Source organism: Triticum urartu, chromosome 3, assembly GCF_003073215.2.
Source record: "Triticum urartu cultivar G1812 chromosome 3, Tu2.1, whole genome shotgun sequence".
Classification (NCBI taxonomy): Eukaryota; Viridiplantae; Streptophyta; class Magnoliopsida; order Poales; family Poaceae; genus Triticum; species Triticum urartu.
Genome location: NC_053024.1, coordinates 591712354 through 591728088, shown reverse-complemented (window position 1 = coordinate 591728088; position 15735 = coordinate 591712354). Strand labels below are relative to the sequence as shown.

Genomic DNA, 15735 nt, shown 5'->3' with positions numbered 1-15735 from the left:
GGTGATGCATAGCAACGATAGGGGAAAGTGTTGTCTAGGGACCCTCGTAGACCGTTCGCGGAAGCGTTATATCAACACGGTTGATGTAGTCGTACGTCTTCACGTCCGACCGATCCAAGTACCGAAAGCACGGCACCTCCGAGTTCTGCACACGTTCGGCTCGGTGACGTCCTCGCCTTCTCGATCCAGTAAGAGGGGCGAAGTAGTAGATGAGTTCCGGCAGCACGACGGCGTGGTGACGGTGTTGGTGAAGAACAATCTCCGCAGGGCTTGGCCTAAGCACTACGAAAACTATGACGGAGGATAAACTAGAGGGGACGGGGTTGCCGGCACATGGCTTGGTGTTTCTTGATGTGTCTTTGGTGCTAGCCCTACCCCTCTATTTATATGTTGAGCCTTGGGGTCGAAACTTGGAGTAAAAGCCTCCTCAAAGTCGGTTTCACCCGAAAGGCAAGAGTCCTTCTCGGACTCTAGGGCTAGATGCCAGGGTTCCCGGCGTCTACCCCCTAGACGCCAGGGTTCCTGGCGTCTAGCCTCTGGTCTCCGCAAAACTTCCTTTTGCACTTTCCAAAAGCCTCGCGGGCTTTCCCCTTTGGCCCAGATAAAGTGTTCTCGTGCCCAAACATTTCGGGAAACATCCAGAACCCCTTCCGGTGAATTCCGGAACCCTTCCGGAGATCAAACACTACTATCCACATATCAATCTTTACTTCTGGACCATTCCGGAGTTCCTCATCATATCTGTGATCTCATCCAAAACTCCGAACAACATTTGGTCACCAACATACATAACTCACATAGTACTATATCGTCAACGAACGTTAAGCGTGCGGACCCTACGGGTTCGAGAACTATGTAGACATGACCGAGACACCTCTCTGGTCAATAACCAATAGCGGACCTGGATGCCATATTGGCTCCTACATATTCTACGAAGATCTTTATCGGTCAGACCGCATAACAACATACGTTGTTCCCTTTGTCATCGGTATGTTACTTGCCCGAGATTCGATCGTCGGTATCTCAATACCTAGTTCAATCTCGTTACCGGCAAGTCTCTTTACTCGTTCCGTAATACATCATCCGCAACTAACTCATTAGTTGCAATGCTTGCAAGGCTTAATGATGTGCATTACCGAGAGGGCCCAGAGATACCTCTCCGACAATCGAGTGACAAATCCTAATCTCGAAATACGCCAACCCAACAAGTACCTTCGGAGACACCTGTAGAGCACCTTTATAATCACCCAGTTACGTTGTGACGTTTGGTGGCACACAAAGTGTTCCTCGGTAAACGGGAGTTGCATAATCTCATAGTCATAGGAACATGTATAAGTCATGAAGAAAGCAATAGCAACAAACTAAACGATCAAGTGCTATGCTAACGGAATGGGTCAAGTCAATCACATCATTCTCCTAATGATGTGATCCCGTTAATCAAATGACAACTCATGGTCTATGGTTAGGAAACATAACCATCTTTGATCAACGAGCTACTAGAGGCATACTAGTGACACTCTGTTTGTCTATGTATTCACACATGTATTATGTTTCCGGTTAATACAATTCTAGCATGAATAATAAACATTTATCATGATATAAGGAAATAAATAATAACTTTATTATTGCCTCTAGGGCATATTTCCTTCAGTCTCCCACTTGCACTAGAGTCAATAATCTAGTTCACATCGCCATGTGATTTAACATCAATAGTTCACATCACCATGTGATTAACACCCATAGTTCACATCGACATGTGACCAACACCCAAAGGGTTTACTAGAGTCAATAATCTAGTTCACATCGCTATGTGATTAACACCCAAAGAGTACTGAGGTGTGATCATGTTTTGCTTGTGAGAGAAGTTTAGTCAATGGGTCTGCCATATTCAGATCCGTAAGTATTTTGCAAATTTCTACGTCAACAATGCTCTGCATGGAGCTACTCTAGCTAATTGCTCCCACTTTCAATATGTATCCAGATTGAGACTTAGAGTCATCTGGATCAATATCAAAACTTGCATCGACATAACCCTTTACGACGAACCTTTTGTCACCTCCATAATCGAGAAACATATCCTTATTCCTCTAAGGATAATTTTGACCAATGTCCAGTGATCTACTCCTAGATCACTATTGTACTCCTTTGCCAAACTTAGGGCAGGGTATACAATAGGTCTGGTACACAGCATGGCATACTTTATAGAACCTATGGCTGAGGCATAGGGAATGACTTTCATTCTCTCTCTATCTTCTGCCGTGGTCGGATTTTGAGTCTTACTCAACTTCACACCTTGTAACACAGGCAAGAACTCCTTTTGACTGTTCCATTTGAACTACTTCAAAATCTTGTCAAGGTATGTACTCATTGAAAAAAACTTATCAAGCGTATTGATCTATCTCTATAGATCTTGATGATCAATATGTAAGCAGCTTCACCGAGGTCTTTCTTTGAAAGAACTCCTTTCAAACATTCCTTTATGCTTTGCAGAATAATTCTACATTATCTCCGATCAACAATATGTCTTTCACATATACTTATCAGAAATGCTGTAGTGCTCCCACTCACTTTCTTGTAAATACAGGCTTCACCGCAAGTCTGTATAAAACTATATGCTTTGATATCAAAGCGTATATTCCAACTCCGAGATGCTTGCACCAGTCCATAGATGGATCGCTGGAGCTTGCATATTTTGTTAGTACCTTTAGGATTGACAAAACCTTCTGGTTGCATCATATACAACTCTTCTTTAATAAATCCATTAAGGAATGCAGTTTTGTTTATCCATTTGCCAAATTTCATAAAATGCGGCAATTGCTAACATGATTCGGACAGACTTAAGCATAGATACGAGTGAGAAACTCTCATCGTAGTCAACACCTTGAACTTGTCGAAAACCTTTTTGCGACAATTCTAGCTTTGTAGATAGTAACACTACTATCAGCGTTCGTCTTCCTCTTGAAGATCCATTTAATCTCAATGGCTCGCCGATCATTGGGCAAGTCAATCAAAGTCCATACTTTGTTCTCATACATGGATCTCATCTCAGATTTCATGGCCTCAAGCCATTTCGCAGAATCTGGGCTCATCATCGCTTCCTCATAGTTCGTAGGCTCGTCATGGTTAAGTAACATGACCTCCAGAACAGGATTACCGTACCACTCTGGTGCGGATCTCACTCTGGTTTACCTACGAGGTTCGGTAGTAACTTGATCTGAAGTTACATGATCATCATCATTAGCTTCCTCACTAATCGGTGTAGTAGTCACAGGAACAGATTTCTGTGATGAACTACTTTCTAATAAGGGAGCAGGTACAGTTACCTCATCAAGTTCTACTTTCCTCTCACTCACTTCTTTCGAGAGAAACACCTTTTCTATAAAGGATCCATTCAAAGCAACGAATATATTGCCTTCGGATCTGTGATAGAAGGTGTACCCAACATTTTCTTTTGGGTATCCTATGAAGACGCACTTCTCCGATTTGGGTTAGAGCTTATCAGGTTAAAACTTTTTCACATAAGCATTGCAACCTCAAACTTTAAGAAACGACAGCTTAGGTTTCTTGCCAAACCATAGTTCATACGGTGTCGTCTCAACGGATTTAGATGGTGCCCTATTTAACGTGAATGCAGCTGTCTCTAATGCATAACCCCAAAACGATAGTGGTAGATCGGTAAGAGACATCACAGATCGCACCATATCTAATAAAGTACGGTTATGACGTTCGGACACACCATTATGCTGTGGTGTTCCAGGTGGCGTGAGTAGTGAAACTATTTCACATTGTTTTTAACTAAAGGCCAAACTCATAACTCAAATATTTTACTTCTGCGATCATATCGTAGAAACTTTTATTTTTGTTACGATGATTCTCCACTTCACTCTGAAATTCTTTGAACTTTTCAAATGTTTCAGACTTGTGTTTCATCAAGTAGATATACTCATATCTGCTCAAATCATCTGTGAAGATCAGAAAATAATGATACCTGCCACGAGCCTCAATATTCATCAGACCACATACATCAGTATGTATGATTTCCAACAAATCTGTTGCTCGCTCCATTGTTCCGGAGAACGGAGTCTTAGTCATCTTGCCCATGAGGCATGGTTCGCAAGCATCAACTGATTCATAATCAAGTGATTCCAAAAGCCCATCAGCATGGATTTTCTTCATGCGCTTTACATCAATATGACCTAAACGGTAGTGCCACAAATAAATTGCACCATTATTATTAACTTTGCATCTTTTGGTTTCAATATTATGAATATGTGTATCACTACGATCGAGATCCAACGAACCATTTTCATTGGGTGTGTAACCATATAAGGTTTTATTCATATAAACAGAACAACAATTTATTCTCTTACTTAAATGAATAACCGTATTGTAATAAACATGATCAAATCATATTCATGCTCAACGCAAACACCAAATAACACTTATTTAGGTTCAACCTAATCCCAAAAGTATAGGGAGTGTGCGATGATGATCATATCAATCTTGGAACCACTTCCAACACACATCGTCACTTCACCCTTAACTAGTCTATGTTCATTCTGCAACTCCCGTTTCGAGTTACTACTCTTAACAACCGAACCAGTATCAAATACCGAGGGGTTGCTACGAACACTAGTAAAATACACATCAATAATCTGTATATCAAATATACCTTTGTTCACTTTGCCATCCTTCTCATCCGCCAAATACTTGGGGCAGTTCCGCTTCTAGTGACCAGTCCCTTTGCAGTAGAAGCACTTAGTCTCAGGCTTAGGATAAGACTTGGGCTTCTTCACTTGAGCAGCAACTTGCTTGCCATTCTTCTTGAAGTTCCCCTTCTTCCCTTTGCCCTTTTCTTGAAACTAGTGGTCTTGTCTACCATCAACACTTGATATTTTTCTTGATTTCTACCTTCGTCGATTTCAGCATTACGAAGAGCTTGGGAATCGTTTCCGTTATCCCTTGCATATCATAGTTCATCACGAAGTTCTACTAACTTGGTGATGGTGACTAGAGAATTCCGTCAATCACTATTTTATTTGGAAGATTAACTCCCACTTGATTCAAGCGATTGTAGTACCCAGACAATCTGAGCACATGCTCACTGCTTGAGCTATTCTCCTCCATCTTTTAGCTATAGAACTTGTTGGAAACTTCATATCTCTCAACTCGGGTATTTGCTTGAAATATTAACTTCAACTCCTGGAACATCTCATATGGTCCATGACGTTCAAAACGTCTTTGAAGTCCCGATTCTAAGCCGTTTAAGTATGGTGCACTAAACTATCAAGTAGTCATCATATTGAGCTAGTCAAATGTTCATAACATCTGCATCTGCTCCTGCAATAGGTTTGTCACCTAGCGGTGCATCAAAGACATAATTCTTCTGTGCAGCAATGAGGATAAACCTCAGATCACGGATCCAATCCGCATCATTGCTACTAACATCTTTCAACTTAGTTTTCTCTAGGAACATATCAAAAATAAAACAGGGGAGCTAAACGCGAGCTATTGATCTACAACATAGATATGCTAATACTACCAGGACTAAGTTCATGATAAATTAAAGTTCAATTAATCATATTACTTAAGAACTCCCACTTAGATAGACATCCCTCTAATCCTCTAAGTGATCACGTGATCCAAATCAACTAAACCATGTCCGATCATCACGTGAGATGGAGTAGTTTCAATGGTGAACATCACTATGTTGATCATATCTACTATATGATTCATGCTCGACCTTTCGGTCTCCGTGTTCCGAGGCCATATCTGTTATATGCTCGGCTCGTCAAGTTTAACCTGAGTATTCCGCGTGTGCAACTATTTTGCACCCGTTGTATTTGAACGTAGAGCCTATCACACCCGATCATCACGTGGTGTCTCAGCACGAAGAACTTTCGCAATGGTGCATACTCAGGGAGAACACTTATACTTTGATAATTTAGTGAGGGATCATCTTATAATGCTATCGTCAATCAAAGCAAGATAAGATGCATAAAAGATAAACATCACATGCAATCAATATAAGTGATATGATATGGCCATCATCATCTTGTACTTGTGATCTCGATCTCCGAAGTACCGTCATGATCACCATCGTCACCGGCGTGACACCTTGATCTCCATCGTAGCATCGTTATCGTCTTGCCAATCTTATGCTTCCACGACTATCGCTACCGCTTAGTGATAAAGTAAAGCATTACAGCGCGATTGCATTGCATACAATAAAGCGACAACCATATGGCTCCTGCCAGTTGCCGATAACTCGGTTACAAAACATTATAATCTCATACAATAAAATTTAGTATCATGTCTTGACCATATCACATCACAACATGCCCTGCAAAAACAAGTTAGACGTCCTCTACTTTGTTGTTGCAAGTTTTACGTGGCTGCTACGGGCTTAGCAAGAACCCTTCTTACCTACGCATCAAAACCATAACGATAGTTTCTCAAGTTGGTGCTGTTTTAACCTTCGCAAGGACCGGGCGTAGCCACACTCCTTTCAACTATAGTTGGAGAAACTGACACCCGCCAGCCACCTGTGTGCAAAGCACGTCGGTAGAACCAGTCTCGCGTAAGCGTACGCGTAATGTCGGTCCAGGCCGCTTCATCCAACAATACCTCCGAACCAAAGTATGACATGCTGGTAAGCAGTATGACTTATATCGCCCACAACTCACTTGTGTTCTACTCGTGCATAACATCAACGCATAAAACCTAGGCTCGGATGCCATTGTTGGGGAACATAGTAATTTCAAAAAAATTCCTACGCACACGCAAGATCATGGTGATGCATAGCAACGAGAGGGGAAAGTGTTGTCTAGGGACCCTCGTAGACCGTTCGCGGAAGAGTTATATCAACACGGTTGATGTAGTCGTACGTCTTCACGTCCGACCGATCCAAGTACCGAAAGCACGGCACCTCCGAGTTCTGCACACGTTCGGCTCGGTGACGTCCTCGCCTTCTCGATCCAGTAAGAGGGGCGAAGTAGTAGATGAGTTCCGGCAGCACGACGGCGTGGTGACGGTGTTGGTGAAGAACAATCTCCGCAGGGCTTGGCCTAAGCACTACGAAAACTATGACGGAGGATAAACTAGAGGGGACGGGGTTGCCGGCACACGGCCTGGTGTTTCTTGATGTGTCTTTGGTGCTAGCCCTACCCCTCTATTTATATGTTGAGCCTTGGGGTCGAAACTTGGAGTAAAAGCCTCCTCAAAGTCGGTTTCACCCGAAAGGCAAGAGTCCTTCTCGGACTCCAGGGCTAGATGCCAGGGTTCCCGGCGTCTACCCCCTAGACGCCAGGGTTCCTGGCGTCTAGCCTCTGGTCTCCGCAAAACTTCCTTTTGCACTTTCCAAAAGCCTCGCGGGCTTTCCCCTTTGGCCCAGATAAAGTGTTCTCGTGCCCAAACATTTCGGGAAACATCCAGAACCCCTTCCGGAGATCAAACACTACTATCCCATATATCAAACTTTATCTCCGGACCATTACGGAGTTCCTCGTCATGTCCGTGATCTCATCTCGGACTCCGAACAACATTCGGTCATCAACATACACAACTCATATAGTACTATATCGTCAACGAACGTTAAGCGTGCGGACCCTACGGGTTCGAGAACTATGTAGACATGACCGAGACACCTCTCTGGTCAATAACCAATAGCGGGACCTGGATGCCCATATTGGCTCCTACATATTCTACGAAGATCTTTATCGGTCAGACCGCATAACAACATACGTTGTTCCCTTTGTCATCGGTATGTTACTTGCCCGAGATTCGATCGTCGGTATCTCAATACCTAGTTCAATCTCGTTACCGGCAAGTCTCTTTACTCGTTCCGTAATACATCATCCTGCAACTAACTCATTAGTTGCAATGCTTGCAAGGCTTAAGTGATGTGCATTACCGAGAGGGCCCAGAGATACCTCTCCGACAATCGGAGTGACAAATCCTAATCTCGAAATACGCCAACCCAACAAGGACCTTCGGAGACGCCTGTAGAACACCTTTATAATCACCCAGTTATGTTGTGACGTTTGGTGGCACACAAAGTGTTCCTCCGGTAAACGGGAGTTGCATGATCTCATAGTCATAGGAACATGTATAAGTCATGAAGAAAGCAATAGCAACAAACTAAACGATCAAGTGCTATGCTAACGGAATGGGTCAAGTCAATCACATCATTCTCCTAATGATGTGATCCCGTTAATCAAATGACAACTCATGTCTATGGTTAGGAAACATAACCATCTTTGATCAACGAGCTACTAGAGGCATACTAGTGACACTCTGTTTGTCTATGTATTCACACATGTATTATGTTTCCGGTTAATACAATTCTAGCATGAATAATAAACATTTATCATGATATAAGGAAATAAATAATAACTTTATTATTGCCTCTAGGGCATATTTCCTTCAGTGCTACCGTCTCCCAGCGGTTGCACCAAATAACCATAGGCTCCCTGAAGTCCGCATGAGTGAGTAAGGACCACATACGGATCCAAGATGTAACTCTGTAGATAATCTGCAAGTAATTATTGAATTTTGTCCCTTTAAAAATCATATCATTCTAGTGTTCCATATAGCCCAAAATAATGCACATATTCCAATCCGAATATGTTTAGCTATGTGTATGTCCATTCCATTAAGCCACGTTCCAAATAACATGTTTATGTTCCTTGGGGGATGAACGTTAAAAGCTATATGAATTGATCGCCATAATAATTTTGCAAGAGGACATTCGAGAAAGAGGTATTTAATCGTTTCATTTAGATCAGAAAAACAGCACCTGGAGTTACCAACCCAATTCCTTTTTCACCAAGTTATCTTTGGTTAGAATGACTTTTTTATGGACGAACCACATAAAGATTTTAATTCGAAGCGGAACTTTAATCTTCCAAATGTGCAAATACCTCTACAATGGCCCGGAATCAATGAGGTCTGAATACATGGATTTCACTGAGAAAATTCCATTCATGGTTAACTTCCAGCGTATTGTATCCGCCTGATCGGATAGGTGAACATCCATCAACCTACGGACCAGGTGCAACCATGCATTCCAACGTTCACCTGGTAGGGATCTGCTAAATTGAAAAGTGCCACATCCGGCGATAAAAACATATGAGCTCTTGGATTGTCACGCTACTCGACCATTCAAGAGGCCACAAGCAAGTATTGTGGCTTTTACAAACAATTGCAAATCCGATGGCCAAGTAGCGCGACAGTCCAAGAGCTCATATGTCTTTTGTTGCTCTATGTGCGTTAGTCATTTGGCCGGATATGCTCTGTGTGTTGGTCATTTGGCCGGATATGCAACTTGTTGATCATGTGTTTTTCTTCCTAGGTCGGTCAGTGCATGCACATTGTTGTTTAGGACAAAAAAGAAGCACTTCCTCTTCATACATTGTTGATTGAAGTTGAATGTGCGCCTCAAGTGGCTTAATGTTGTCGTCAATTCCGTCAAAACCGCATCATGCCCAATGTAGATAAATATGGTGATCCAACAAAAGGAGTCCTTGCTCCCGCCAAAAGGATAGGTAGGAATTGGGGCAGAAAGTACTAGGAGGACGAGGGGAGAAGGAGAAGCGAAAAGAGACGGCGGCCAAGATGACGAAGAGGTTCAAGGACATCATGGCAAAGAAGGAGTAGGCATACATCAAGCACAATGATGCAAAGGAGGAAAAGAAGACCAAGAGGTTTGACAAGTTCATGGAGGCGCAAGCTAAGAAGATCAAGCTCCAAGAGAAGAAGATTGATGCCAAGATGTTGACCATGAAGATGTCGGACTTGGATTCTATGCGGCGAACATTGTGCAAGCATATCATGCTAGCATATTGGAGCGCTACTCAGATGCTTCGGAGGAGCCAGACGAGGAGTGAAGAATTTGACACGGAAAGCTGAACTAGGAGGCAAAAATTGACGTCTTTTTCCTTCCTTGACTCTTTTTAGATCGGTTGGATGTAAAAACTTGTTGATCCAATGCTTTTTAGTTGTGATTGCATATATTTTTTTCAAAAAGGGGGTATGCCCCAGCCTCTGCATCTGAATGATGCATATGAACATTGTCACTGAGTTGCTATTGATCTATGTATGCATCAAATGGAGGTGGAGGAGGCCGGACCCGGAGCGGACATGTGGTGCACCAGGTTGATGGCCGGCTCCACTACCATTGTCCGCCGATGTTTGGTGTGTCCGATTCGATGCACGGCGTTGTAGATGTCCTTATCAAACACTGGACAATTATTTTTGTATCTTAAATTTTCACTGATGAATCACATAGATTACAAGTGTAAGTTTCAGCTGTACAGACACACATGGAAAATTTCCTCATATTTACATACACGCATGAATCAGCAAGGCTTCCACTCCGAGAATTGCGCTGAAAGACCGACACCAACCAAGAAACCGGGCCACAGGCCAGTTCAACAAAGCCTGCAGCCAAAAGGGCAAAGACCCTCTACACCTCAAGGAAACAGCAACGTTTCATGCCACATGGAACTCTCAGAAAACCACTCTTTTTTTACAAGTTTTTAAAAGAAGGCTTCACAAAAGGAGTACCGAAACTTCATCCTTATAACGTGAGCAAATCACCCCTGAAGCAGAAGAAAGGAGTGGCTGGCCCCAGATTAGTACTCGGATGAAAGCCACGGATGCTCGAGCGCTTCGCTGGCTGTTGGTCTCTTCCTGGGGTTTATTTGCAGCAGATAAGATAGAAAATCCACAAACTGCGGATCAGGGCATCGCAAGTGATGTCGCAAAGAAGACTTCTCTGGGACTAACTCCTCTAATTGACCTGTCTCCTGGATACAGATAAGGACGGTAAGTCCAAGTTTTTTAGTTTTTACTATCCACGATATTAAGATCGAGTGGTTATCGAATACTTTTAATGCATTTGACTGATAGGGGCTTGAAACAGCAAACATGAAATGAAGTGTACCTCATTCTTGGTGAAAAGGCCATAATCATCGGTGAAATATTTATGTGTTTCCTGTCCCAACTCTAACATTTCCATGTCTATTGGACCAATTATCCCGATCATTCGGGCAAGCATCATGGACACTGGCTCATTAGGAAATAGTACCTGTCATGTGCAAGAGTCAACATTATGAGTTTTATGAGCAGATGATTTGCTGCTTTTAAATGGTAAAACAACTAGAAGCACACCATTGTGCTTTGTGTTTGTGTGAGTTGAGGTTATATAAGATAAAAAGACTATCCACGTCCTCCAAGACAGAAACAAAAACACCTACCATATACATCTCTGGTTGGAGCTATATATTTCCATAGATTTTCAAGCTCTATTTTACTCACTCTGCTTTTGGAGGACCACAGATTTACATATATTTGAAAAATAAAGAATATGGACATGCTAGTATACTATGAAGTCCATGTATTGCAATCTCCATAAGATCAATCTACTGATATGACCAACCATCGACCATTATGTGCTTATTATCATAGTAAGATCTTAATCTATGTACAAAATTCAAATTATCAACTCAGCAAAAGAACTACTTACTTCACCAGTGTACAGTTCAGCAAGGATGCAACCAAGAGACCAAATGTCAATCCTCTGATCATATGGCAGGCCCAGAATGACCTCGGGAGCTCGATAAGAACGTGACTGGACATACAGGCATAAGCTGTCTGTCAAGAAGCAACTACTTCCAAGATCGATGACCTTAATTTCACACCTGCTGTAGCTCTTGATAAGGATATTCTCTGGCTTTAGGTCACAATGAATGATCCTTAAATGGTGCAAATATACCAAAGCTTCTAAGCATTGGCGAGCAATTGCCTGAAAGAAAGGGACAATTTTGTTTCACCAGAACTCCTAACTTTCATGAGTGAATTATAACTGTGCTCAATCTGTTAATCATATAAACAACTTTATCTTTTTACGAAAACAATAAGTTTGGAGTACATATTTTAATTCTAAGTTTAAGCACAATATGCCAACAAATAAGGTGCGGCGTACAGGTGGCATGTTCTTATGTGCATGCATAATTATTGCACTAAGGGATTCTCAGAGAATGTCACAGTAATACAGAATATCTGGTAAATGTCAATTCAACATACCTGTATCCTAGGAAATGTAAAGTACAAGTCACCACCAGAATCCTGGTTATATTTCTGAAACTCATACAGATTTGCTCGCAGTAATTCAGTGACAATGAAAAGATGTTCCTGCCAATATTTGTTTACTGTCAGCAATCAGCTTTATGCAAGGTAGAATGCGAAAGGAAAAATGTTTACTAGGCTCGACAATCAAACGCATGCCTGCAAGCAAATGAAGTATGTTGCTACAGTACATCTTTTGAGATATTCATAAGGACCAAGTCCCTTAAATATCTTCTTATATTCCAAACAATCAAGTACTAGTTTGCAGTATGGAGTTGACAGAAAATGGGTATCTTAGCCAACTGCCCCTCCCTCAAGTGAGTATACCTGATGATAGAAGTAGTCATAGAGCCGCAGTACATGATGCTCATCTGATGGATCGTATTTATTCACAAACTTCAGCAGTTTTATCTCATCCAAACTCTGATCGAAGAAATCCTTATCATTTTTTATTATTTTTAGGCAAATATCTATTCCTGTCTGAAGATCATGTGCTTGGACAACCTTGCTGAATGCAGCCGAGCCAAGATATTCAGTAACATAATATCTTCCTGCTATGACTGAATTCAAGACAATGGGAAAATCTTTATTTGCTTCAAAGCCAGTTCTGCAATGGATGCATACCATATAAGCATATGTATTATTTCTAGAACAACAACTAAAGAAAGAAAAAAAAGATTTGATGTGAACCTGTTCTTGCGGTGGACAATTCTCAATTCAAATACCTCGTATTCCTGATGGAAATTAGAGACGGCCTGATCAATGTTTGACTCTGGATCTTCTTTCTCAGCTATAAGTGTAGCAGATTTCCGAACATCTGTATTCAATGGCCCAACATCTTCAAACTCGTAGGTGTCATCATAATCATCAGTCTCAGGGAAAGGATGCAAGCTATAACTCTCTTTCAGATATTCTTTATCACTGCTGCTTTTCAGATTGTTTTCATTGTTATAATCCAACTCTACATTATCAGTGACATGGCGCACCTGTACTGGACCTATGCAAGACGGTAAACATTTGAAATTAGAACCGAAACAAACAGCAAGCAAGCAAAGGAAAACCTTTAGACAGTAAAGTGGATAACAGGCACTACATGACCCATGCGTTAGTGCTTATAAGCATTGGACAGCAACAAAATTTGCTCCTTGATTATTTGCAGCTCTGAAAATGTTACTGAAAATGGCCGTCACTGGCTAGTATAACATTTTCCCTGCCTTGCATATTTGCAAAATGGCAGCAGAGATTCAGGTATTTACAATTCAACCTGGAAATCTCTACAGTACCCAACCTTTTAGATATTGTAATTTATTCCCACTCCCCCTCTACATTAAATCCAGTAAACAATTTCAAACTGTCTTCATTCGAATAAGTGATTTAAGAGGAGAAACTTTACATTATACTAGTAGTACCATAGAATTTGCAACAAATGGAGTACTGATACTTACTTGCAGCAATTTCAGCATCATCATAAGTATCAAATGAACTGAGCATTTGAAGCTCCTTCTCCACAACATTCAGCTCCATATGGTCGTCTACTTGCACAGAATTTGTCGGCAAATCACACTCAAGCACAGCATCCCCACTCTGCTTCATCTGAAACACATCCGGGCCACACTCATCCAGTATCTCCGTCTGGTCATCCATGATCTTGTACCTCCCATACACGGCAGAGCTAGAATTCCTGAGCACCTCGAGCTCCTGAAAATTCTTTAGTCCCCTGGCACAGCAACCGCAGAGCGGTGACGAGCAGGTGTACACCTCGGCGCACCCCTCACAGCCGTCATTGCCGGCGTGTTCATGGCGGCAGTAGTCGCCAGGGCCAAACACGAACGTTTCTGCCGGTCCTGGGCCGCCCTGAGCGCCGAGAACAAACTTGTCCTCCTCCTTGTCTCTGTCGCCCGGCTTGGTATGGAAGATGTGGTCGTCGTAGAGCCAGCCTTCCTGGAAGAAGAGGTCGGTGGTGTCGTACTGGCGTGCTGTGCCGAACTCCATCTCAGATGACGACGCGTCTGACAGCGAGTGCTGCGACGACCACACGCCATAAGGGTTCAGCAGGCCTGATCCAAGAAACAGAAACATCAAATTCTGGGTCAGAATTATGATAAAATTTCCTAGAATTAGGAGAACAGAGCACTGGACTAGGCGGGGAGATAGAATTTTGTGGCAGGCGTCGGTGATGGGCCGAACCGAGGGAGGGGTTTAACCAGTCCCCCAGGATCAATTTCAATTCTTTGACAGTAAGTATGAAAATCTTCCAAGAAGAAACATATTGGGTCGAACCAGAGGCTTGGAATTGTTCTCAAAGCCACCGAAATATCGGCGCACGGATCGAGATTTCGCGGTGCAAAGCGCGCCAGCGACGGAAACAGAGAGGGGCCTGGAGGAGGAGGGGTTTAACGGAAACGGAAAAAGGACTTACGGCGTGACTACCTGAGGGCGATGAGCGCATGCTGACGAAGGCGGAGGAGGACGCCGAGCCGGAGCTGGAGCCGGGGCTGGCAGGCGGCGGCAGGCCGGCGCCCGAGGCCGACATACGGAGGGGCGGGAGCTGGGGATCTAATGCGGCGGCGGGCCCGGGCTCCCCGTCGGCGGCGCGGCCCAGCACGTCGTCCCGGAGCGCGGAGGCGGTGCTGGCGAAGCCGTGGTCGGTGAGGAAGGCCATGACCTCGTCCAGGCCCGGCGCGGCCATGTGTTCTTCGTCCGGGGCGCGCGGGGCGGCCGGGGGCGATGACGGCCGGTTGGTGCTCAGGCGCGTGGCGCGCGGCGTGAGGTAAGCAGTTGCGTCGCCATTGGAGCTTGGGAGCGAAGCGAGCGAGTCAGTCAGGTCGGGTCGGGTCAGTGCGGGGGAGGAGAGGACGAGGAGGAGGAGGCGAGGACTGGAGAAGGAGGGGGCGAAGAAGTCAGAGGAAAGAGAGGGGAGGGGAGAGCACGAGGCCGCATAGGATCACCAGGGTCGCGTGTGCGTAAGCATAAATGGCTGCCTTAATTGCCTTTCAGCCCCTCTGGTGGAGTGGTTTTGCACAAATGCTCACCCAATTTGGGTTCTCCCCGAGCAACTGACTAAAAGTATGAGGTGTTTCTTTATAGTTTAAGTTTATTAATAAAGTCTGAAGTTGTTTGGATAAACTACTCTCTCCTCCGTCCCATAATATAAGATTATATTAGTGTATAGATCTTATTTTATCATGGGACAAACAGAGATAATACTCTACGCATTTGCCGCGGTAATCTTGTTAAAATAAATGCTTTATCGATGAATATTCAATTCCGAGTCCAGGCTCATCTGCACCTGGTGAATAGTAACTTCAAAAACATAGCATAAGAAATCGAAAAACATATCATATTTTTTGAATTTTTCCCCTGTTACTTTGAATTTGCTATTCACCCACGGGTGCAGATGCACCCGAGAGTTGAAATGCCTCGTCCCGCTATTAGGTGATATGTAAAAATTATAATTACTGGAAATAAAACATAAGAGTACTTCTTGATATACACTTTAGGAACGTTAAAAAATTGAAGCATATAACAAAAGCATGCATGAAGGAGAGAGAAAATTAGATTGCAGCTAAAACAGTGTCATTTATATAAAACAATGAAAGATGAACC

The 15735-nt window shown here is 43.1% G+C and overlaps 1 protein-coding gene across 1 annotated transcript; it reads right to left on the bottom strand.

The window, feature by feature from the left end:
• Positions 1-10251: 10251 nt before the first annotated feature.
• Positions 10252-15063, bottom strand: LOC125545203 (DYRK-family kinase pom1-like). The gene is made up of 8 exons (XM_048709086.1): positions 14560-15063; positions 13575-14186; positions 12820-13126; positions 12457-12736; positions 12088-12195; positions 11528-11806; positions 10946-11089; positions 10252-10808 (listed from the first exon to the last, which is right to left on the bottom strand). Exons 1-8 carry the CDS (start codon positions 14816-14818, stop codon positions 10635-10637), a joined length of 2163 nt encoding a protein of 720 aa, XP_048565043.1. The 5' UTR covers positions 14819-15063; the 3' UTR covers positions 10252-10634.
• Positions 15064-15735: the final 672 nt, after the last annotated feature.